The 24,455-nt window shown below is 39.3% G+C and overlaps 7 protein-coding genes across 7 annotated transcripts; 4 read left to right on the top strand and 3 right to left on the bottom strand.

Annotated features, from left to right (window-relative positions):
- Window positions 1-2,002: 2,002 nt before the first annotated feature.
- On the bottom strand, window positions 2,003-3,267 carry CBG19020 (the record flags this gene model as incomplete). Its single annotated transcript, XM_045237838.1, has 5 exons — window positions 2,003-2,012; window positions 2,682-2,843; window positions 2,890-2,976; window positions 3,026-3,121; window positions 3,239-3,267. 5 exons carry the CDS (start codon window positions 3,265-3,267, stop codon window positions 2,003-2,005), a joined length of 384 nt encoding a protein of 127 aa, XP_045096640.1.
- A 1,794-nt stretch (window positions 3,268-5,061) lies between these two features.
- On the top strand, window positions 5,062-7,818 carry Cbr-gck-2 (the record flags this gene model as incomplete). The annotated part of the gene is made up of 6 exons (XM_045237837.1): window positions 5,062-5,306; window positions 5,355-5,416; window positions 5,478-5,578; window positions 5,608-6,783; window positions 6,832-7,658; window positions 7,719-7,818. The coding sequence occupies 6 exons, from the start codon at window positions 5,062-5,064 to the stop codon at window positions 7,816-7,818; spliced, it is 2,511 nt and encodes an 836-aa protein (XP_045096639.1).
- A 1,002-nt stretch (window positions 7,819-8,820) lies between these two features.
- Cbr-spe-39 lies at window positions 8,821-10,839 on the bottom strand (the record flags this gene model as incomplete). The annotated part of the gene is made up of 9 exons (XM_002637279.1): window positions 8,821-9,033; window positions 9,078-9,181; window positions 9,224-9,509; window positions 9,553-9,745; window positions 9,794-9,930; window positions 9,976-10,137; window positions 10,184-10,391; window positions 10,439-10,602; window positions 10,735-10,839. The coding sequence occupies 9 exons, from the start codon at window positions 10,837-10,839 to the stop codon at window positions 8,821-8,823; spliced, it is 1,572 nt and encodes a 523-aa protein (XP_002637325.1).
- Window positions 10,840-11,453: 614 nt separating this feature from the next.
- On the top strand, window positions 11,454-12,716 carry Cbr-spn-4 (the record flags this gene model as incomplete). Its single annotated transcript, XM_002637278.1, has 5 exons — window positions 11,454-11,503; window positions 11,547-11,657; window positions 11,704-11,766; window positions 11,814-12,553; window positions 12,598-12,716. 5 exons carry the CDS (start codon window positions 11,454-11,456, stop codon window positions 12,714-12,716), a joined length of 1,083 nt encoding a protein of 360 aa, XP_002637324.1.
- Window positions 12,717-13,257: 541 nt separating this feature from the next.
- On the bottom strand, window positions 13,258-14,877 carry CBG27144 (the record flags this gene model as incomplete). The annotated part of the gene is made up of 3 exons (XM_045237836.1): window positions 13,258-13,430; window positions 13,505-13,694; window positions 14,845-14,877. 3 exons carry the CDS (start codon window positions 14,875-14,877, stop codon window positions 13,258-13,260), a joined length of 396 nt encoding a protein of 131 aa, XP_045100166.1.
- A 1,313-nt stretch (window positions 14,878-16,190) lies between these two features.
- On the top strand, window positions 16,191-20,550 carry Cbr-srh-30 (the record flags this gene model as incomplete). Its single annotated transcript, XM_045237835.1, is given in 12 exon segments — window positions 16,191-16,233; window positions 17,477-17,621; window positions 17,676-17,846; window positions 17,923-18,502; window positions 18,610-18,688; window positions 18,703-18,843; window positions 19,262-19,394; window positions 19,444-19,789; window positions 19,837-20,070; window positions 20,182-20,260; window positions 20,307-20,420; window positions 20,477-20,550. 12 exon segments carry the CDS (start codon window positions 16,191-16,193, stop codon window positions 20,548-20,550), a joined length of 2,139 nt encoding a protein of 712 aa, XP_045096638.1.
- Window positions 20,551-21,863: 1,313 nt separating this feature from the next.
- On the top strand, window positions 21,864-24,000 carry CBG19014 (the record flags this gene model as incomplete). Its single annotated transcript, XM_002637276.1, has 7 exons — window positions 21,864-21,947; window positions 22,607-22,752; window positions 22,799-23,070; window positions 23,122-23,295; window positions 23,343-23,466; window positions 23,538-23,889; window positions 23,935-24,000. 7 exons carry the CDS (start codon window positions 21,864-21,866, stop codon window positions 23,998-24,000), a joined length of 1,218 nt encoding a protein of 405 aa, XP_002637322.1.
- Window positions 24,001-24,455: the final 455 nt, after the last annotated feature.

The following is a 24,455-nucleotide window of genomic DNA, read 5'->3' as shown; positions in this document are numbered from 1 at the left end:
AACTTGAAATTTTCTCTTCTTGTCACGAAGATTGATTGGACTTCCATTACAACAAGTCTGCATTTATTCCATCAGGAGTCTTTTATCTCAAAATTTCAGAACTTTTTATTTAAAAAATATTCTAAGCTTTCATGGGGAGGGGGAGACAAAAATAGGACTTCAGAATAAATGGAGATAAATTGACATATATTTTTCTATGCGTTATACCTGACTATGAGTTACCACGAGAACAATAAATTGTTCGGTTGCGGAAGAGACTAGTTAGTTGCCTTTATTTTCTCCTTCTCTCAATCTTCTTCCTCTTCTTCCCGAGACCCGGCTACCACATATTCGACCAGCTACGCGCATTTTCTCTATGTCTCCATCCGTTCCTTTTTCTCTTCTCACATTGAACATTACAAGAGAATCTGAAGAGATAGGGACATCTGAAGAGACGTAGGCGGTAGAAGAGTGCACACACACTAACCCGCCAATGACTAACAATACCAATGTGAAATACAACTTTCCGGATAACTTTTGCCCTATTTCTTAGCTTTTTGGTCTTGAAGAATATACCATGTGATGCATATTAAAAAAGTCATATTTTCTTTTTCTATTCTTCCCTTTCACAACGACCTCTTTCCCAAAGCATTTCACAATTTTTTATTGGGGAAAAGGAAAAGCTTTCGTCGTATTCACTCACCAACGTTACTGTCTGTTTATTTCAACATTTTGCTGATTCACTTTTAATGATTCACAGTTTTTTTGTCTTTTATGTTTAGAATACGTTTTCTTTAGTTTTCAGAATTATTTGCTCAAAATTTGCATGTTTTTTTTGTATCAAAAATATTTCTTCTGGAAAGATCAAGTTTTGTCCAGAAATTTTCAAATTTTCACAAAATTCCATCTAAAAATAGCTGCTCAATAAATTAAGTTTCCAAAACTTAAGTACAACCCAATCAATATCCTGTGTTCCTCTATTCTAGAGACTAGACGGATACCATGTCACCCGTTTTACTACATTCCTAACTTTCCTTCCTCATTAATTCCTCCCACTTTCAGTAGTTAAATATAACAATAACATCGGGTAGATCAAACGATCGTTGCAGAAGAAGCAATCTTCTTTCTTCTTCTTCTTCTTCTTCTTCTCTTTTCCACTCATGTCCAGTTCTCGTGGGAAATTGCACCCGATTGTCCTTTTTTTACAAGGAGATCATTCTACGATATTTTCCCAAATCGTGTGAAAGCTCTTCGTACAAAATCCAGCTTGTCAACTAGTCGTTGTCTTTCCATTCGTCAAAACAATTTAAAAAACAAAACGGACACCTTCTGCTATATTTTGCTCTCCGAGACAACTGTCGTCGGACTGGTCACAACTTTCTCTTTTAGTTCCCATTTCCACCCTGACACTACTCAATGTTCTCTATTTTTTGTCTGTTGTAGTTTACAGAGTGAACCTACAGATTTTTATTTAGTCGGTGAGACCTGTAACAGTCTTATGCAAATAATACTACCCCTTTTCTACTTTTCTTTCTCTCTCTATTCATCATCCAAAAATTTATTTTCCAATGCAGTTCTCATCGTTCCGTTTCCGTTTCATTCACACACCATCTCGGTTCTTTACGAAATTAGCTGTGTTTTTCTCGTGCATGAAAGATTCTCTTTGTTTTCTGAGTCAGTCATGTATTACCACCACCATATGGCTGTTTCGAAAATCATACTTTTTCCTTCTCATCGTTTTCTTTTCTGTTCTTTTCTATTCTTAATTTCCTAGAGAATCAGATTTATTCACTTTAAGCGAGTCGGTACATCTAGAACTTTTAAAAGCAAAACTGGAAATTTTCAGAGAACACTTAAATTGGAAGCAGAATTATCTTTTGTGATGCACGGGAAATGTTGTAAAATAAGATAAAAGAGGTTTCATTCAAATGAGGTTAGGAGATAAAAAATACAGAAAAACGGTTATTACAAAAATTTTTAAAAATCATGCAACTTCAATTCATTTTTGAATCGTTAAATATAACTAGCGTCTGCTGAAAAAGCCAAAAAAAATCATATATTAATTTTAGTCCTGGTACTGTATTTGGAGAAGATGAAATTCGGTAGACATTATGATAAATACTTGTTATTTAAGAAGTTGCGAGAAGTGAGATTTTAGTCAATCTAGAAGTTAGGATTTATAGAAGAGTGTACCGTAAAACCTGTAATAGAAGGTCACCCTATAAATTTACTTTGAGCTTATATATCTCGGTTCCTGTTACAGATATCAAAAATTGGTCAAATGGCAAAATATTGCCGATATTATGATTAACATTTTGTCAGTTGATCATTTTTTGATATCTTTCATAGTAACCAATATATATGAGCTCAAATGCAAGTACAGTGTGGTCTTCTATTAGAGTGTTTACGGTATATACCTAATTTTGGATTGAAACATTTTGGATTGAAAAATGCATAGTTGTATAGGAACCATTAGCGAAATATATTGAAGAGTTTCAGAGCGTCAAAGCTTACTTTTAATATTTTCTCAGGAGTCTGTCAAGATCCTGTTGTGTATGATATTCGATCGTAAGGATCAGCGTGTTCGTTGGAGTAGAATACCGTGGTTTAGCCACCGTCTCAACGTTCATTAGGTTGTCGTCCTTTTTTGGTCTAAATTTTAAAATATTTTTACATTCACCATAACCTCTTCTATGACTTACAATACCCTGATAGTGTCCCTCAATGGATTGAAAGCGACCATTGATCCGTGATCTGTTGGCATCAAATTTACCAGCTCACGAACTGTAGTGATGGGTCTTCGACCCCTCTTTCCGTTCATATTTTTGCAAATTGCTTTGTAGTTCCGACGAGTTTTCTTTTCTCTGTAATAGAGATTCATATCATTGCCATAATTGCTCTGATTCTTACTGTATTGGGTCAACTGGTTTTCCCTGAGCCAGTTCCTTTGCCCTCCAGTCGGCCGCTTCTTGGATATTCCTCTCATTTTCGTTATGCCTAAAAAAAGAAAGAAACTCAATGAAAATAAAAATTTAATGCACCTCACCTTTCAGCGGCCATATTTTTGATCATTGTCTGAACGGGTTTCTCCGGATACAGACCTCTAGGACGATAGGATCGTTTTCGATATACACGTTTCACCCTGGAATAGGTACTATGAAAACGTATCCAGAAGAATTGACATAGGATGATTTTTAAAACTCCAGCTAGTTTTTTTTTCTACAATCTTCTAGACCCAGCAGTGTAGTCCCTAACTTACGTCTTATTCCTTGGGACTGGGGCGTCCATCTCTCCAGTAGCCTCGCTTGAAATCAATCAAAAGCCTCTAATCAGTACCTGAGGTGAAGTTGTATGAACTAGACGGAAACGTTCTCGAAAAGGATAGGATCCAAAAAAATGCGTAATCCACGAAAAGAGTATAAGAGTGGAATGGCGTCCTCGATGTCCTCTTGCCACTGCTCCGTCTTTTTCTTGTTCCACCCACTTCTCTAGCATTCTAGCGCCCACTAAGGACAACAACAACACTCTGCGGTGCTCTCTTTCTTTTCTTCATCATTATTCTAAGGAAAGAGATGAGGAGGTCGGAGCGTCAGACGCCACCGAAGAGAAAAGGAGAACAGCTCGGATGGAGGAAGAAGAGTAGAAGGTGCCGGAATGGCCTCACCGCCATCCATCGAGCCGTCGGGACCGCTTCACTGTCTTCCGCGCCTACTAACTGTGACTTACAATTGTCTGCGTCTAGGTCTACCGTTGTCTCGGTATGCTCTCCGCCATGATGCTTCTCGATCTGTGTCTTCGCACTTTCAATATTCTTGATTCCGTATGTTGGCGGAGAACCTCCAAAAAAAGGAAAAAAAGGGAAAAAGGTTTTTGAGCGCAGAAAATAGAGTTTTTGTATGTTTCTCTGTGTCATTAGACGGATTGTGCACATCGATCGCATCCTAGTTGGGTTTGGAAAAGTGGGAGCACAGACACATATACACATCAACTGCTCCGAAGATGAATACAAAGAGTTCTTGCGAGAAAATGAAAAATCGAGGGTGCAAAGTTGATGGATATGGTTATTCCATCCTGCTTGGCGACTTGAAGAGAAAGCATCGATGAGAGGATTACGTCTTCATTGGAGGGAAATTGATGAATACTGTAGCTTCGATGAGTTCGGAAATTTGAACTCGCGCCAATTGAAGAGAACTCTTTACAGGGTCCCTGCGGGAGATGCGCAAAATTTGACGACAAACAAAATACGGTATTTTTTCTGAGCGGGGAAAATGAGTCAAGTTAAATCGTTAAACTCGAGAATGTGAACCGAGCAATTCAAATAATTAAATGGAGGCTTAATTACTTTGATTTCCAGATTCTTATCTTTCTTGTTCTATGTCTCTAAACCCTTCTAAACCGATGTTTCTCATATGACTTTTACAGTTTATTGGTCAACTGAATCTTTCGTGTATTTTTCTTGAAATTCCTTAACAAAGACGAGTAGGCGTGAGACCAGGAATAATCTAATATGATTTTAAAATCGCCTACTGATTTTTTTTTTTGACTCACTCTTCCTGATCAGCTGTTCGTTATTTTGTGGTTTTGCTGTTTTTCCGTTCGGTTATTTCGAAAATTTTCCATTATTTCGAAACGGTCATATTATTCTTGTCCGGCGCCGATGAACCATGTGGCTGAAAATTTATTTGAAAGCGTATTGTCGTTCTTGAATCGAAAACAGTGTTTTACAATAAATTTCATGCGCCTTTGATACAGTACTTCGGAATTATTTTATTTCTGTCCATTCCTTTAAGCTTCTTGCTTTTTCCTTCTATTTTCTTCCGATTTCCATGAATAATCATCTAAATTTCTTAATAAAGTAGAGAAAGCAGCTGAAAATCGGTCAAAGTAAATTAATTCCGAAGTACTGTATTAAAGGCGCATAAATTTTGTAGCTGTTCTCGCGTTAGTACTGATGATGCACCTTTGAATGCATTTTTCGGTCGCAAGGCTCATCGCCGACTGACAATAATGATACTTTCTTTCTTATACTTTTTCCGATTGATATTCACCCGCAAACTTTTTAAAAGATATTTTTCAGGGGTAATGAGTGCCGATGTGATCAAAAGATCGAACCCGGCGGATGATTATGAGCTGCTTCAGCGTGTCGGTTCAGGAACTTATGGTGAAGTTTATAAAGCTCGAGACATTCGAAGCGACACGCTGGCAGCTGTAAAAGTTGTCAAACTGGAAGCCGGAGACAATTTCGCTGTCATCCAACAAGAAATAATGGTTATTCGAGAATGCTCACATCCAAATATCATCGCTTATTTCGGAAGTTATATTAGAAGGTAGGTCGATTCCTATTGATGCTAACAGTTGATGAAACAACTCTTCAGAGATCGTTTGTGGATTGTGATGGAGTACTGTGGAGGAGGAAGTCTTCAAGATATTTATCACTGTGAGTTTTTATTACAAAACGCTTCCCTTTTGAAAAGCTTTCGAAACGAATAAACTTTCAGTAACCGGACCTCTATCAGAACTCCAGATTGCTTTCGTTTGTCGAGAGACTCTTCGTGGACTCAATTATCTTCATAATATGGGAAAAGTAAGTTTTAGATCAGTTTCCATAGTGATAAACATTCGTTTTAGATTCATCGAGATATCAAAGGAGCCAACATTCTTCTTTCTTCTAACGGAGATGTGAAGTTGGCAGATTTTGGAGTAGCTGCTCAAATCACTGCAACAATCGGAAAAAGAAAATCGTTCATTGGCACTCCGTATTGGATGGCTCCAGAAGTTGCATGTGTTGAAAAACGAGGTGGATACGGAATGCTCTGCGACGTTTGGGCAACCGGGATCACGGCGATCGAGCTAGGAGAATGTCAGCCACCTCTTTTTGATCTTCACCCGATGCAAGTTCTGTATTTGATGACAAAAAGTGGATACAAGCCCCCGCATCTCAAAGACAAACATCGTTGGTCTCCCCTCTTCCATGATTTCGTTCGTCAGTGTCTCACAAAAAATCCCAAGAAGAGACCATCACCCGAAAAGCTGCTCACCAGTCACCCGTTTGTACTTGGCTCCCTTTCTGCCAGAATGACAAGAGATTTGTTGGATAAAGTGAATGGAGCACCGTCTGATGTGTATGATCGTATGTCCAAGACGGTGGATGATTTGACTGAAGAAGAATCGGATATGGACGATGCTCCACCACTTCTCACACCCGATGCTGCTCCAATCAAAATAGGACTTCCTGCTCATTTGAATGGCTTGAGACTTGATGCAAAGTGTTTGGAGCAGTTAACGTCGTCTCCTCACTCGACATCGTCAGAGACTGATCGCAAAACTCCAACTGCAACTCCGCGAGGGCTGAATAGAGGTTACCATTCAGAAAGAACACTTCCGGCTAAAGAAATGCAATCCCTTCCGGACGTTATCGGAGGAGACGCGCTGCTCCATTGTGCATCTGGAAATGGAGTTATCCATGACGATGATGAAACTATCAGAGCACCAAGAGCTCCACCAAGGACGTTGAGAGCTGCTCAGAAGGCTGCAGCTTCTGGATCTGAAAATCGCTTCAGTTCGACTTCTATTGCATCTACTCCAAGTGAAGATAGTATGTCGACGTTTTTTGGAATGCCGATTATTCCAAAAGTACCAATGGGAGCTTGTTTTTCGAAGATTATGGATGGAACTGATTTGAAAATCAATTGTGCAGCATCATGGGTTCATCCACTGACTGGTGCTCACCTCCTACTTTTCGGTACGGAGCAAGGAATTTACTCATTCGACACAAACTGTTTACCAGATGGAAACCTCACGAAAGTAAGGCGATCTGTTGTTTTGATTAGATTTTAATATTTTTGATTCCAGATTCATCACCGTCGTTGCTCCTGGATGTTCGTCTACTCGGATCGACTCACCGCCATTCAAGGAAACACTCCGTATCTCTATCGACATGATTTGATTGCTCTTACGCAAAAGAATCTCACTCTGAAAATGAGCAAAAATCTTAACAAGATTCCTGAGAAATATGTTCCGAAACGGCTAGCGATCACTGTTCGAATGCCGGAGACACGGGGAGCTCTTCAGTGCACAGTGAAACAAGGAGAGGGAGCCCAATCAAGTTCTTTATTCCTGTGTTGTGCTGTTCCAAAAACTGTTCATTTGTTCCAATGGTACAAACCGATGAATCAGTTTGTGTTGGTTAGAAGTGAACCACTCCGAGAAGACATTCGATTTCCCATCCGCCCGTTTGCACTGGTCAATTCCCGTGCGTCAGACTTTCCAGAACTATGCATTGGTGTAGGTCGAATGTCCGGAGCATCCGAGTTCCAATTCAATATGGTTAATTTCTGCTCATCGACTAGAAACTCAGAAGTCAGCGATGGATACAACTCTTCATTTGGTAGTTTGGCGGAAGACGAGATGCTCGAAGTTGGGAACATGCATCAAATCGATAGAAATACTCTCTGCTTTTCATTCCGTAACAAAGTGGTCATGACAGATCTTGAAGGATTCGAACGCCCGAAACCTTCTATTTTCACCTTCAATTTCCACATTGAATACCTTCATGTCGTCGATGAAACGATTCTTGCTTTCCACGCAAATGGAGTGCAAGGAAGAGATTTGAAGACGAATTTAAACACTCAAGATCTATGTGATGTATCTCGTTTATATCGTGTCATTGGTGACGATAGGTAAATAAGCCTTTTTCACTTCTCAACATGAGTCAACATGAGTTTCTCCCTAATTTTCAGAGTAATCATCCTTCGATCTCAGCTCATGACCGCCCGAAACGCTGGTGACACTCTCGATATCAGTCTACTCATGGGACACTCTGACACTCCCACTCTCTAATAATTTAACAGATTCTAGTCGCCGGCCACTCATATTTAAGTGCACACGAAGTATTCAACTAACCAATTGCTCCCGGGTTCTTCACTCATGTATTAGCATTCTTCTCTGCCTCCATTTGATTCTAGTTCATCTTGTCTGCATAATTCGAGTCAATCGCCAAAAAAAAGTCAACATCATTTCCTGTACTATACCGTCAATTAGATGATGATCTCCCTGCTCCTTTTTTCTCTCGTTTCTTCCTTTAAAAATTTGCCTTAATCTATTTTCAAAGCACCCAAAAAAGGCCCTACGTTTCTCTCGTTTTGCATCATTCTCATTCACTTCACTTTTGTTATACAGCGAGCTTTTTTTTTGTTCTTTCACAAAATTCGTTTCATGCATCCTTTTTTTGTGAATATTAGTATAAACCATGTTCAATATTTATTCGCAATCAAAAGATGACTTTGACTGGGTAAACGGAAAGAATAAAAAGAGTGAAAATGAAGGAACAGCATGCGAAGTAAATGAGGAAACCGGTTGGACGCATTGTAGTCAGAATTCGAAAAGTTTAAAATAGTTGTTTGACAGCCACAGTAATCCTATCACTCTGTAGCTAGGCTGGGGATATGTCTTCCATGTGTAACCTTTCCAGTTGAACTTGGGGATTTCTTCGGGCGATTGGCAGAAGTTTTAGACTGAAATACACTATTCAGACTGGGTCTGAAAGACCAAACTCACTTTGACTTTTGCCATTTTGGAATATTTAGCTGTGGATGTATTTGTCAGAACAAAAATAACGTGGAAATGAAAATACATTTTTTTACAGGCAAGTTATATGTTACAAAGGAGAAGCCAACGAATCTAGGTGGAAAGCGCTATGATGGGTCAACTGAAGAGAAGTGAAAGGAAAAACACCAAAATTTGATTAAGAGTGTCATTATTCTACAGTATCGTGTTAGATTTCAGTTGTATTTAACAATTATGCAATAAATTAATCGGGGAAAATGAACAGGAACGAAGTGATCACTTCCATTTAATAGACGGATTGTTGAGTGCTGCGACAGCTTTGAATGATTCTACCGAGTTTGGTTTTAACGATTTCGCATAAGAAGCCAACGACACTCTGTCTCCTTTTTGTGTCATACACTCGATCACCATTTCAGGAGCATCGAAGAGCAGAGCCAAGCGGAGACGTTCTTGTGCATCACTCTCGCCTTTTAGGATTCGATATATGAACTGAAAAATGTATTTAATTATAGAAGCACTGTTTGACAACAAACATCTGTTGGCGGAGAAGGATGAGATCGGCGAATAATAGTTAGCAAGTTGTGATTGTTTATGGAGACACCCCACTTGCTCGTTGTTTTCTTTCCTTTGAACACACCTGAAATCACGAAACTATTTTTTTTCCTTCAATTCTAGTTACTTTTCGCTGCACTGAATGTCATCGTTATCGTTTTGGGCTGAAGTAACTTGTCTATGTCCGGCCATCGACTTTGCCGAGTGAGCGCGGAAACGATGGTTTGCATGGCAAGACGATCGTTGAACCGGATCAATGTTTGTACTGAAGGGAGTGAAGCAGATGATGTTGAAGCATCGTCAAAATGATACATGACTGAGTAGTACAGAGTGGATAAAGCAGGTAATCCGATCAGAGTGCATGTTTTTGGGAACTTTCTAAAATGTTCTCCTTTTCCACCAGCATCCATTTTCTAAATATGGTTTTTGATGGCTTGAATTTAATATGAACCACACCTCCATTTGCAACTGAATCTCATAGTTTCTCATTAACGTTTCCACTTGTCTCGCTTCAAATTTCATCTCAGGAATCGAAAAACTTCCATGTAACATTGTTCTCAACAGTGGGACTCGCTTATCCGGATTCTTTTTGTATTTTCTGGTGGATTCAAACTCAATGACTGATGCGTGTTGATACTGACCGACGCCTCTGAAAAACGAAAAAATACAAAAAAGCTAAATGGATCAGAAAATAAACCTCAAAAACTTGTTCATCTTTTCCCATTCGCCGGTAATTTGAAGATGTCGCGTATACACTCTACATGCACTTTTTTGCTCATCCATCACTTTGAAAAATATGTTTTCTTTCAGAGTTCTCTCCAAGAATATTATGATCTGAAATCGATATAATTAAAATATGAAATCTACTTTGAGTCTTACTTTGAATATAGTATTAGTGTCATGAGACGCCACTGCTTGTTTCAGGAGCAGAGTTTTATCACGAAGAGATCTGTAGCCATCGAGAGGAACGACATGCCCTTGTAACATTCGTTTGATGCTGGCTTCAATGGTTAATGGTTGGAAGCGCTCGTGGCGTAGAACCTGAATAATTAGAACATTTATAATGAAAAACTATGAACTAAACAACCTCATGCTGATCTTTCAACTTCCGATGTTCCTGCCTCAAACGATTGTAGTCCAAATCGAGCCTCTGTGCTTCACTGGGCAAACTACTGGCACTTGCTTCAGACACAACTGACGGGGCTGACTGCATGATTGGAGCTGCTTTCACACTGTCCGAAAACTTCATGTTCAGAAAATCATCGACGATTTTTCCAGAGGCTCTCGGCGAGGTACTGAAATTAGTTCGCTTGTTGGCATCAGTAAACAGCAAAGCACTAACTCTGTCAAACGAATATTAGCTTTGTCAGAAGCGGCTGCTGCTCGGACGTCAACTTTCGGAGGGGCTCCATTTGCAGGAGTTGGTGATGGGTTTAGTGGAGGAACATAGGGTTTCGGCGTTTCCTCTCCACCAAACAAGTTGTCGACTGCTGCCCGAGCTTGAAGCTTCAATTTACGTGTTATACACATGGATTTTTATTGCAGTTAACAGAATATTTCCGTGCACATGGCAGCTAACCGAAGCCGCAGATTTTTCCAGATTAAATGTTTTCACGCTAATTAAAAAAACACACTCACCTGCTTTGATTGCAAATCATCGAAGAGCCCCGACGAATTTGAGTCGGATTCGTTCCAGTAACTATCTTCTGGAAGCTCGAACGTGAATTTTCGTCGCAAAGCCATTTTACAACATCTTACAAAGTATCTGAAACAGGAAAATGTTCAGAACCTGTTGAGAAATCGAGAAAAAAACAATGTTTTCTCAAGAGCGCAAAAAAGACAGAAAAGTTATTGCTGTGCGCACTTGTTGCAAAACCCCCATGCGGCGCTTGCATGGGCGGAGTTGAGAATGAAGCGCGAGTTTGAACTGAGTTTTTGTTAGCTTTGGCCTAAAAGATGCACAGTTTTTGGAGCTTCTACTCAACTGAGAGCTCAGCTTAACTGCTCATCGAGGTCTTCTACTCACTGTTCACAAGTTCTTTCCCGAAATTCTAGCTAGGTAAACGTCTATCAGCCGTTTCTAACTGTCTTTTTTCTTGATCTACAATTTTGATCTCGTGCTCCTATAGTGACCGCCTTTCAACTGGTTGGTCCTAACATTCCCGCGAAACATAGGCTTTCACTTCTTTCCTTTGTCATTCCAGTTTCATTTCGCTTTTGATCCTTCTTTTGAATTCTTACAATAGTGATCGTTCAGCTTCTCATTGTCAGTATTCCTTTTTCCGTCATTCTTTTCTGCGATTTTCCCATTTCCTTCGCATAATCCGTTGCTTATCATTCAAGCTACATGTTTCAGAATGCAAAACACGCAGCCACATACTAACTTCGGATCTGGAGCCCCAGACCTGTATGTTGCTGTTCAAGTTTCTAGTTTCACATTGTTTTTTCAGATCACAATTCATGAACAACATGAGTCAAGCCAACTCAAAAGAGCCAGTATTCACAATGCCAATATCGGTCAAACCGAAAACCCGCGAACCGGCTTCTTTCACAGACAACAGGTATGACATCCGTGATCGACAGAAATTCATTATCACTGTTTTTCAGAATATATGTTAGCAATATCCCCTTCTCATTCCGTGAGCAAGACTTGGCCGCAATGTTCTTTGCGTAAGTAATGAATTTAGTGAGCTATAATCTTCATGGTTATGTTTCAGATATGGACGAGTTCTGAGCGTGGAGATCGTAACCAATGATCGTGGATCAAAAGGATTCGGCTTCGTCACTCTTGATTCCATTGAATCTTGCGAGAAGGCTCGTGCTGCCCTCCATGAATCCCACGTTCAAGGAAGAATTATTGAAGTCAGAAGAGCGACACCAACAAGAAGGAAGCTCGTCAATAATCCACACAATGAGCTGCTCCCACCTCCAAAGTTGTGCGTCGATCTTCGTGCTCCACACAACCAATGGAGAACCGAACCAAATCATAACCATCACCATAATCAATACTTCAATGATGAAAACTCTGGATTCCCATCTGGATTCATGATGGCACCATTCAATGATCATCGCTTCTCCCAAAGCTGCTCATCGAGGCCCGTGTTCGGAGAGATCAACTTCAATAGTGCACCACCGCGTTGCACGAAGCATAGCCAGCTAAAGCTCTCCTCAGCTGGGGATTACTTCTGTAAGAATGGGGAACCGACAACCGAGAACAGTATTCTGATGTGCATGAACAGCCAGAACACTTCACGCGGAAAGGATTGCTCAAATCACGAACTTTCCGATGTGGAGCCAAACAGCATGTTCCCAAATCACCTTCACGATCAGATAACTGCACTTCTCGACACTTCCAACCATTATGGGTCATCTAACACCAGTACCAACCAGAGAAGAGCACCATCGGTCACTTCGTCAGGTTCCGGAGTCAGAACATCGGAGAGTGAACATGCTTCAGGTAAATTTATTTCTATCTATGAAATGTAATATATGAATTTCTAGACGAGGAGAATCAATGGACTCCAAACTGTAGTCCCGACCTTCTCGCTTCTCTCTACGAAGGCTCGACATCGTTCCACGGAAAGCTGGCTTCACCACAAAGAGGTCCTTCAGCCCACTAGGTCAAAGACCCGATACACATTTTAAAATTCCACTAACTACGTGTTTTGCAATCTCCAAAATCACCAATACCCACTTTATTTCTCACTCATATCAAATTATTTACCAATAGCTTTACGGAATCTTCTTGTACAGCGACATTTCGTTGTCTCTGTCAAATGATTCTTGCCTAAATTTGCCATTTCTTTGTAACCTCTTTCTTATACCGCCCCGGTGTTATTTTGTCGGAATGCTCACAGCATTGTCCATATTTTGTCATTTTACACACACTCAACACACTAGCAGGCTGAATCAAACTCCTATTTCTTGACCCTTTAACAATGCTTGCTTAAAAAATTATGGATGTGTTATATTTTCAGAGCCACCTTTTCCTTTTGTATTTTATAGTCACTGTTTAGCAGTTATTTTTGCATTCCTGTTTTGCCTTAAATGAAGGGCTTGTCTTGAACGGTCACTTGCACTGTCTTCTTTCGAAAAATAAGGAATTTGAAAAACATTTATTCAGGAACAACCCGCTTCTGGGTTTCAGATTTTTGAGATTAATCACAGGTGAGAAAGTTCATTATCCCGATGGTGCATTGAGAGATCGAAGGTTATTTTCCGACATCGTTTGGCCTTCTTCCATTCATGCTCCGAAGACTCGCTCTCTTCTAAAATGACGTCGTGAGATACAGCGGGAAGAGAGAAGGACGATGGCTGTCGGCACTTTGGGGCCGCTGAAAAGTTGAGTGAATTTTGAAGTTGACTGGTTTTTGATAATCGGGATGGCAAAAAGAAGAGATGAAAAAACTTACGGATTTGAAGAGTCGGAGGAGAAGAAGGGTACAAACTGCTTCGCTCTTCGTCGTTTCCCGTGCCACGCCGACTTCGACTTCGCCGACGACTAGAAAAGCTTTGGAAGAATGAAAAACGACGACTTTTCGATCGACGGCAGCCACCACTGGCCCAGCAGAAGAGGCACGATACCGGAATGAAGATACCTGAAAGATATTATCTTTAACAACTTAGTTAGGCAGAAATCCATGAAGCTAGTTTTTCACCACCGTTCCGAGCATTTAACAATTTGGAAAATCCCGTCTATCCCCCACAGGATTATCCTTTCAGTCACTCCTCTCATCGCTTATTCATCAAGAGAGAAAGAGCTGTGACGAACTAAAACAAACACCGAAAAACGCCGAGGTTCCGTCTGCAATTACTCCTCTTCCTTCTACCGAAAAAAAAGAAAAACGAACAGACATCGAAGAAGTAACGACTTCTTCTTCTTGCTCTAATTGAGACGCTTTCAGCAACCACTACAGTAATCTTATTGATTCTCTGGGAGTCGTAAAAACGAGAAGAAGCCCTCGGCTATTTATGTTTTCTCATGGAGAAAGGGATTGACTTCATCTCTGGTCTGCCCTCTCTTTTTTCTAGTAAATCTCATTACAATTCATTTTATTATAAATGCACTATGAGCATTTTTATACCCTTCCTTTTTTCTGTCTCGATGATATGGAATGAGAGAAAGCGCCTGTCTTATTGTCAGATATTTTTTAGATCATCAAACAAAAGCTATTTGGGTCGTTATTCAATTCTTTTCGGGTTTCTGTTCGACACTGTGACGTGCGTGGGATTTCTTTCGTAAAATTTCTTTCGTAAATAAGAGGCGTTGGTCTCGACGCGAAAGCTTCGAATTGAACTGTCGAGTCTTACGGTTTGGTGTCTACATTTCATCAGAAAAGGCACCGGGGCAATTAAAATTATCAGAGAAATCGTGGGAATTTCCAATGTTGATTTTAAGAATTTCGTTAAGAAAAAAAAATGAATGAACCTGTGAAAATTGCGAAGAAAATAACAGCTAGAAAGGCAACAAAATTGAGCTGGCATACAAGATTTGGCATGTGACCGGTACAGTAAGAAACGAGAGATCCACATTCCGAAGTGCACTCTTCCTGAAAAATTCGTATTAGAGCATATGCTCTTTCATCTTTTCAACCGGAATAAGGCATTTTCCTTCTCCCGCCTACAGAATAAATGAACAATATTATTAATGAGAAATTCTTCGAATAGAAAACTGCATGGACAATTTATTTAAACATTTCTTAGTAGTTCAGAATGTTACAATAATTTCTTAGAATTCAAAAAACTAACCAACGATGAATATACCGGATATACTGCATCCATAGTAGAGAATTCAATCCATTCCTGTTGGTTTTACAGTTGATAGAAGAACGGATATTTGTAGATTTCGGTCTGGAAAAATGAAGAGATATGTAAATATTCGAAAATAAAGAAAAATGATGTGATTCTTCAATTTTATGTACCTAACAGAAGCCAGAAGAAAAGATAAAGGATCGAACATTAAGTGGAAGAAGAAGGAAAACAACATTTGATGAGCTGAAAGTTGAATTCTAAATTCTTCCAGATCCACCCACCAAAGTTTTGGGTTTTTCGGAAAATAGGAAGAGTCCGGATGGAGGCGGACTCTTCTGAATGAGAATGCGATAAAAAAAGAAGAAGAAGGGAGGAGCAAAAGATGCAAATAGAAAAAGTGTCGGGAGAGGAGGCTCGCACAGACACAACTATATGTGTCGAATAATAACATATCGAACGGAAAAGGAGAAGAAGAGATCGGATGGGAAAAGAAGGACCGGATGGTTAAGTGGAAATGGGAAAGTATTCAAGGGGAAGGGCAGACATACTCTTGAAAAAATATCCCATTTGTAGACGAAGTAGAAGAAGAAGGGAGCCGTTTCTGATCACTTCTAGGTTTGTGCTTTTTTGGAATTCTTCAGAATTTTTATCCTTTTCCGTTTGACTTTAATCCTATCAATCCAGTGGGCGAGCATTTCCTTGATGATTTCAAATGCGGTCCGATTATTCCCATGTAGATCGGGTTTCGAATGAATCTAGTTCAATGTTTCAAAGTTCTGAATCAAAATTTTATACATGTTTCATATTATTCATATATACTCTAGAGGCTTTATGAATACAAAACTTTTTCAAAAAGTTTATGAAATGATTATAATTATTTATTGACATTCTTGGGATATGTTAAATATTTAATGCCGATTTTCTAAAATATTTTGACTTTTTTTTATACTGGTGCAAAAAAATCAGATCTGTGGAAGAGAAAAGTTTGTGGGTGTGGCCAAGGTTCCCGTAAAGAAAACCACCGTAACCAAACATTTTCGTCTCTTTTTTCTCTTTTGCTTTCCGACAATTTTTGTGTTGAAAACCTCGGAACAAGTCAGAAAATAAAAAAAAAATTTTAAATCTATAAAATTGCCCAAAAACGGACGAAAATTGACAAAATATATGAAAGCGAAAAAAGTATAGAGGCCAAGAAAATTCTAAAAATTCTTCTACAGTACCCAGTCTGAACATTTGGATATAAACAAGAATTATTGAAATAATAATGAAGAAACAAGATTTCAACGATGTTTGAACAACTTTAGAATTTCAGAAATCTGTCGAGACAGCTGAATCTGAATCTAATGAACTATGCTTACGTGATACCTGAAAACCAGGGGTATCCAGGTTCAAGAAACCGTTAAAATATTCATTTGGAGACCAAAGGGAAAGCAGTCTTCCGTTAAACCTAATAGAGAGGCCTTTCGGACTTTTGTGTGTAGGATTTCGGAATAATTGAGACGTTGAGCTAACAACGAAAACAGGAAACGGAGACGCCTGCAAACGTATACGTGACGCTTCGGAAACTAGATTCTGAGAGAGTTCAAAATTTGTGATTCTCGACTCCCTTTTTCTATTTTTTAGCCCCCTCTCCTTTCAAGGCGACTTCCTCGTCTCACTTCTGGCCATTCATTATTAGCAGGTCAAAAGGCGAAAAAAAGGAGAAGACGTCCAGAGATTTGATGCGATTTATGCATCTCCTTTGAGATGTATTTGATGAATAGTGTCTGAGGCATCAAACATGTTCAAAAGCAAAAAAAATGAATGTGTTTCTCCATCACGGGGAATGGCAGAGTCATAACTCACACAAAATAATTGCGACTCCAAATTTCTAGGAATTTCCATTGAAAGTGTGGGAAATCAAAAGAGGGAAAAATATTAGAAAAAAACTGGCGGAAATGGTATGAGACACTATGATTCATTGTAAGAAAAAGAAGAAAAAGAAGCGAGTCATGCGTAACAGAATGATTAGAAAATGAACATTTTTCAGAAAATTACTGTTTTTGAAAAATTGATTTTAATTAGTTTATACGAAGATACCGTAATCCCTGTAATAGAAGACCGGACAATGCCAAGTTTGAGCTAATTTATCTTGGCTCCAATGCAAGATATCAAAAATGTGTCAATTGACAAAACACTTCTGGTATTATGATAAACAAATTATCAGTTGACAATTTTTTTACATCTTTGGCAGAAACCGAGAAAAATTGGCTCAAAGTTAAAAGATAGGGGTCCATTCTATTACAGGTCTTACAGTCTCAATTTATTACTTTTATAGTGAATCTGCAAAAATTTAAATGAAAATGGAAAACTAACCGAAGGCATCTCGGGCGTCGCCAGCAACTACTGGTTGGAGGTTGGTCAAATTACTGAGATGGCTGCTACTTAATCCGAACAAACTCCGACAAGCAACGTTCCCACCTAGTAGTACTTCAACTTTCAAATTCCCACCAAAATCTCATCATGGCCCGCTATACAGCCGTTCTCGAGAAACTTCCGACTAGAACCTGGTCAATTTCAGTTTAAAAGCATTTTTTTAAAAGTTCATCTGAATTTTCAACAAAACATTTCCCCTTTTATTCAATTCCAGATCTGAACAACCAATCAACTCCCACTTCATTTCAAATATCAATGATTACATCAGTGTACCAAAGGTACACACATAAATATTGTGATTTCTTGCTTCCAAACTCAATTATTATCTCAACTGCACAACCCCTATATCAATTTCTAGTGTCAGTCATGAGTCTCTGAATATATTGTGAAACGTTGATGGAAAGAAATTTCAGCATTTCATTTTATCAGCACCAGGATGCTGTAATCGATAAATACTTAATTGCAAGTTTAATTCTCCCCATCTTAACATTGCCTATTTATCTGGAAGGAGCTTATTGTTTGTATTCATGTAATGATAAATTACAGCAACATTATGTTCATGTTTTACGAGTTCATGTATCTCTGTGAGTGTTCTTTTAATAGGCTTTAATCGAGAGATTTTATGTAAAAAAGATTTTACCTAATTTCTTTGTTCTTCAGAAGTCTCGTCGGCGAGATATACGGATTCTTTTTTATGCGTCCAGTGGTATTTCTTCCAGTTGTCGGTCTTTATTCTACTGGACTATTCGGATACCTTCAATTTCCTACATTTCTCCAAATCATTATATTATTTTTCCTCTACCAAATCAATGCATGCACAATGATTCATTTATTAATTCTTCGATTGAAAAGTATTCTTCCTCTGACTTTTCGGTTCTATCGAGAGTCCATCAAACTAGGAACCCTTTTCGTTCATGGAACTTACATCACTTCTGTGATTTCTTTGAGTAACTTTGCTCTGCTGTTAGAGAATCAAGACATTGCCAAACATCAGTGGTCTACGTGGCTGAATGGAAATGTACCTAATAAGTTTTGGACGGATAATTATATTGTTACATCTGGAAGTAATCTAAGATTTTCCTTATTTTTGAAGTTGTGCGGTATCAGTTTGGTAACATACATTGCTGCTTGTATTGCTATCCCAACAGCAGCATTTCAAATTTTGAATCGAATGAATGAACGATTATCAACACATGTTGTAAATGCCCAGAAACAATATATTAAAGGATTAGTGTGTCAGGTAACATTTGATATTGATTATACAAAAATTACAAAAAAATATGTCTTGCCTAATCCGGTGCAACCTTCAGTTTTTCAACACATTTTATGATCCAAATTAAATTTCAGATATTTATCATTGTTATTTTCCTCTTACTGCCTTTCACTACCTTCATTGTTGGGTTGGAAATGAGAATACACTATCCAGGTATTTTTAGACAGAAACTTTTATGAAAAATTTCAATCTAGTGCTGGTTACAATTTCAATTACTCTTGCAATGATTCATGGAGCTGCCGCAACGTTTGCTATGATTCTTGCCAATAAACCACATCGAGTCATATTCTTTTATCATTTAAATTACTGTATGTTTTCTGAATTCAAACATTTTGAGTTTTGTTTCAATGAGAGCTCAATCCTAACCAGTTGCTTCATCAAATTTCCAGAAAAAAAATTCTTGCAGGCTACACAACACTCAAATGCACAAACAACAGGAGAGATCATAAAGTTTCGGACACCCCCATAGTGACGGTTACACCCAACTTCGTAGTCTCAATTTGATCTATCCCCCCACGCTACAAAACATATTTCTAGTCAGTGAATCCTAATAGTAAGACCAACTTAATCAAATTGAAAATAAGCCATGAGTCGTGCTTACCTCGCTATGAAAGTAAAGTTGATTACTGCAAAGTCAGCCGTCGGGATATAAAAAGTGAGTGATATGAGCATTTCACCAAAAAATGGAGTCGGTGAATGTGAATGAACATGACCATATATATTCAGTTTATACCAATGTTATGAAGTTTATTCCAATTGTAACTATCCCTATTTATTTGGAAGCAATCTACTGTATCATTAAAAGAAGTCCTAGTTTTCAAAAACACTATACTGTCATTTTGACTGCTCATATTCTAGGGTGACCATTATGAATTCATTCATCTAGATTTTATCCAGTTTGTTTTCAGATGCCTGTATGAAGAATTTTATGGATTTCAACTTTTCCGTCCGATGGTTTTCGTTCCTATCGTTGGAATTTATGCTGATGGAATCCTCTCGATGCTCGGAGTTCATCCATTCATCCAACTTTATGGAATGTTCATGTCAATTCAAATCAATTCAGCAATTCTAACTCACATCACATTCTATCGTATGAAAATAATCATTCCAATGTCATTTCGCTATTACACTCGAGTTATTCAATTTGGCATATTCAGCACTGTGTTCATGTACGTCGGTGCTATTCTATCTGTTAATTCGATTCTTTTAACAATTGAAGATCAAATGACTGCGAAAAATTTGATTTACATGATGGTGAGAAATGGAGAATGTGATAATGGAAAAATTTAAGAATTTCTCAGAATATCCGTCCGATTCCAACTGTGTTCTGGTCGGAGAAGTACATGGTTTCCTCTCCGAAAAATCCGAATACCCCAGCGTTCCTTGTTTGCGGTACCATATGTATCGGATTTTATATTTTGTTGTGCATTACTCTTCCATCAATCTGTTTTATAATTTTACATCGCACAAGGCATTCATTGTCTGATAAAGTGATCAAAGCACAACGGGCATATTTACGAACGATTTTGTTACAGGTGAGAAGATTGTTATTTTCCAGGAAGACCTGAAAATTTATTTCTGATTTTTTGCAATAGGTCTCCAAAGAGAGCCCAGTCTATGAAACTCGGAAATTTCAGAATTTTCAGGTACTCATTGTTGTGGTTTGTATAATTATGCCATTTTCTGTATTTTTCGCCGGAATGGCCAACATGATCACAAATCCCGGTATGCCCGTAATGCCTCTCCCGACAATCGCGGTGTTTTTTTTCAGTGATAATCCCCGCATCTCTTATCTTCGCCCTTTGCCACGGATCAGCTTCCACTCTCATCCACCTGCTCTCCAATAAGCCATTTCGTGATACAATGAAAACGCAGCTGTCTTGGGGTAACATAAGTTTTCACATTAGAAATATACATATAAAAATCCTCTATAAATTGCAGTTAAATGTCTTCTAACATGTTCAAGCCTTGATCGAAGCAGCAAAGTTCATACGATGTCTTCAATTGTCGGGTGACTTTTGATCTCTCTTCAATTCCATACTTTCAAGCTGCCACATTCACTTTACTACATAACTCATTTCTATGTTCTTCACTTTTTTCCACCCTCACTTTTTCGCGATTTACGATACGTTATCCCAATAAAAATTGCTCGTTTTGCGGCTGACAAAGAAATTGAATGCACATGTTTTAGTTGCGTTGTACAATAGATTGAAGAAGAAGTAAAAGATGAAGATCTCTCAAAAAACGAGAAGAGCATCCGAGGAGATGGCTTATGTGACAACGAAGGGATCGGGTTGTGTGATCATTGGGGGACGGGGGGAGCAATAATATCATGTAGAGAAGGGAAACAAAAGCTGAAGAAAAAGAAGAATATGATGATACATGATAAAATACAAAACCATAGTAACAAGAAAGTTCAAAGGGGACCAGGAGGACCAAATATCAGAGGTTGGAAAGTTTTGGATGGATTCAGAGTAAGTGAACCTCCTAGGTCCTTTTTGGAAGAGCTAGGTACGTTTCCAGCCTGCCATCCAGTTTCCCAGAGCTCCAAATTCTAAAAAAGGTGTTTTTTCCCTATTTTTCTCTTCACGGATTCTTCGATAGACCATCCCCAAGGTATGGTACTTTCTCTAGTCTCGGTTCGTGTGAAACATTAAACATACCTATGTGTGAAACCAAGCCAATTATTTTGACAGTCGCTTCCTGTTCAAAAACCGAGAGGCTGACTTGATGGGAATACATCGCTCCTCAAGTTTTAGCATCCTGGGGATTCCCTTCCAATTGTTCATTGTACTTTATCCACTCTGCTGGCACAAATGCATTCCTTCGAGTTGGCATCTGTTCTCACTCGATCTGAAATCCTTCTCTTTATCGTAGATTATCGTGTGCCTCTATCATTTCTTCTCTTTTTCTTGTTTCTCTTTCCTTCGCTTCTTGTTTTGCTCCTCTTTTCTCCATGCCACGTCTGCTGCCCCCGAACCACATTCATCCCCGTCGGGAGCTCTTTCTTCCCGCTTCGTCTTTCTCGGATCCCATAGTCGAAACATTACACTTGCAGAGAGACGGAAGACTCGGCAAGCTCTGACGAAACAAGCTGAGAAGTCGAGAGATTCTAAGAATATTACATTCGGCAGGATGCCTCCTGTGCTGGTTGTGGGCGACGTTTTCTCTCCTCGATTTCGATATCTCTATCGTCGGGAAGAGAGCGATGTGGCAGACTCCGCCCACTAACTTTGAGCGATCGGCGGCGGCGGAAGGCACCCCCAAGTTGGCCCTCATTCTGGGACGTGTTTAGGTCTCGTATCACTACTACACCGCATTTGCAACTATGTCTGACGTTGAGGACGAGTACGAAGACGAGGAGGAGATCGAGGAGGACGAGCCAGTCGCCGATGAGAACCAAGAGCCAGAGGTAAACTTTTTATGTTTCCTTTTTTGATTTTTCCATTTTCGTTTTTTATCAGTTAGTTACTGTATTAGGAACACCGAAAGTCGTTCTCACTGTTTGTCGAGGTTGAGCTATTTTAAGCTAAATTTAAAGGGATATCCTGATACAAAGTTCCCGTGTTTTGAACCGCATTCTGGAAATTTTAGGTCTCAATTCGATTTTCTCTCCCTATGCTAATAAAAATGTTTAATGATTCTTCTTCATTATCTTATTATATTAGTGCTCCCAAATTATATATTATATTAGTGCTCCCAAAGCTCGAATTTCCTCCTACTCCTTGTTCTTAGTAAAAACCAATATTGATCAGTTACTAGTTCCCAAGTTCCAGTTTCACAAACATTTTCCCTTCTTCTTTTCTTCAGTGCCGTTGTCATTTTCTTCCGATGGCACCGTTGTAATGTGAGGGAGCACCTCCAAACTTCTACCAAAACTCTCTTCATTTTACTTGCTATTTTCTCCTCCAAGTGTTACACAACTTATCTCCGACGCCATTCATCCGAAGATTTCTGATTGTAGTTCAACAATAGAAGATGATAATAGTATGGGCTAGAACACATCCAAATGCACTTTGATTGAAATTTGAAATTACTTGATTAAGTGTCTAATGCTCGAATTCTTATCAGGCTGAGCCAGAGGCTGAAGAAGAGGCTCCGGCTCCGGCCGCCGCCGCTTCTCCAAGAGCCGCTGCTCCACCAGCGTCGATCAAGTCTCCGACGCCAGGAAGACAAGTCAACTTCACTCCAAGCATTCCACAGAGTGTTTTGAGAAAGTAAGGATTTAGAAAAAAGAAAGGGAAGTACAGTAGTCAATTCTAGGCAACAGAACTACTCGTCTGGAAAGCCATCAACCATCCACACAAAGGAAAAGTTGATGAGATCCGAGGGAATCATCCCAATTCAAGCTGGATCCAACAAGTATGCTTCCCAAAAGGGAATGACCGGATTCGGAGTTCCCCGTGACGTCATTGACAAGATCAAGTCTGAGAATTTGGCCGAGATTACTGATGAGAAGAAGATCGCCAACCTCAAGGGATCCACCTGGTTGCAATCCGGAACAAACAAGTTCGCTTCCCAAAAAGGACAGACCGGTAAAAAACAACGTTTGATAATTTCGAAACTGTAACTTCCAACGTTTCCAGGATTCGGAGCTGTCCGTGATGTTAACTACAAGACCAAGGGAACCGGAGGAGCTTCAGAAGTTCCAGAAGAGAAGGCTCGTGCTTCCGATGGAATCGTTCCACTTCAGTCTGGAACCAACAAGCTTGCCTCCCAAGCTGGAATGACCGGAATCGGAATGCCACGTATTGTTGATGGTGAGTTAGGAAATTCTGAGAAGTCGGAAGTAAACTATATTTTTTAGTGAGACGGACAAACGACCAGGATCGTGATTCCCAAGGATTCATCCACCTCCAAATGGGAACCAACAAGTTTGCCAACCAAGCTGGAATGACCGGATTTGGAATGCCACGTCACAACATCACCAAGTAAGTTTCCCGCCCAGAAATTGAAATTTGAATAGTTTAGTGTTATACAAAGCTAAAACAATAATTTTCAGGTACAAGGACGAAGTTCGCGGAGACATGCCACACGACGAGGGAACCCTCTCCAGACAGACCTCTGGATGGAAGGAGGGAGCTTCGCAAGCCGGTATGACCGGATTCGGAGCCTTCCGTAACAACACCGTTGCCTTCATGCAAGCCCAAGACCAGAGATCACAAGGAATGATCCCATACCAGATGGGAGTCAACTTCCTTGAATCTCAAGCAGGAAAGACTGGATTCGGACAGCCAAGACAGGTGTACACTCCATTCACTGACGATTCTCATGAGGATCTGCCAGCTGATATCGCCCGCCGACCGGATGTTCCATTCTGGACTGGACAGAAGGAGGCCGAACATGCTAACCAGGTGAGAGCATTGATTTATGTACAACTGTAATCTATAAAATTTCAGACCGGTATGACTGCCTTTGGTACTCCACGTGACGTTCGCGGAGAGTATGTCCGCCGCATGTGGTAATTCCATCTTCCATCAATCCATACAAATCCATCATCTCCTCCAAAAAAACAACAAACGTTTTTTTTTTAATTTTTTACTTTTTTGAATTTTAATTTTTGAACTCTTTGCAATTTTTTTGAGATTGTACCATAATAAAACTATGAGCCTTGCCCATCCGAATTTTACTTTCAATCTAGTTTTTACCGAGATTAGACAAATGAATCTGATTGCTATGAAATAACTGTTAAGAACTAAATTAAGAGGGCATTTTTCGAACAAGGATGGGGAAGGGTTCCGTCACTGTCCAGTTGGAGCTTTATTATCTCGACTCCTATAAAAGATATCAAAAATGTGTCAACTAACAAAACCCTTCTGATATTATGATGAAAAATTTATCAGTTGACAAATTTTTGATATCTTTCGAAGGAACAGAGAAAGATGAGGTTAAAGTACACGTATATGATGCGCTCCAATTA

Source organism: Caenorhabditis briggsae (genome assembly GCF_000004555.2).
Source record: "Caenorhabditis briggsae complete genome, chrV, whole genome shotgun sequence".
Classification (NCBI taxonomy): domain Eukaryota; kingdom Metazoa; phylum Nematoda; class Chromadorea; order Rhabditida; family Rhabditidae; genus Caenorhabditis; species Caenorhabditis briggsae.
This window is presented reverse-complemented; position numbering and strand designations above follow the sequence as displayed.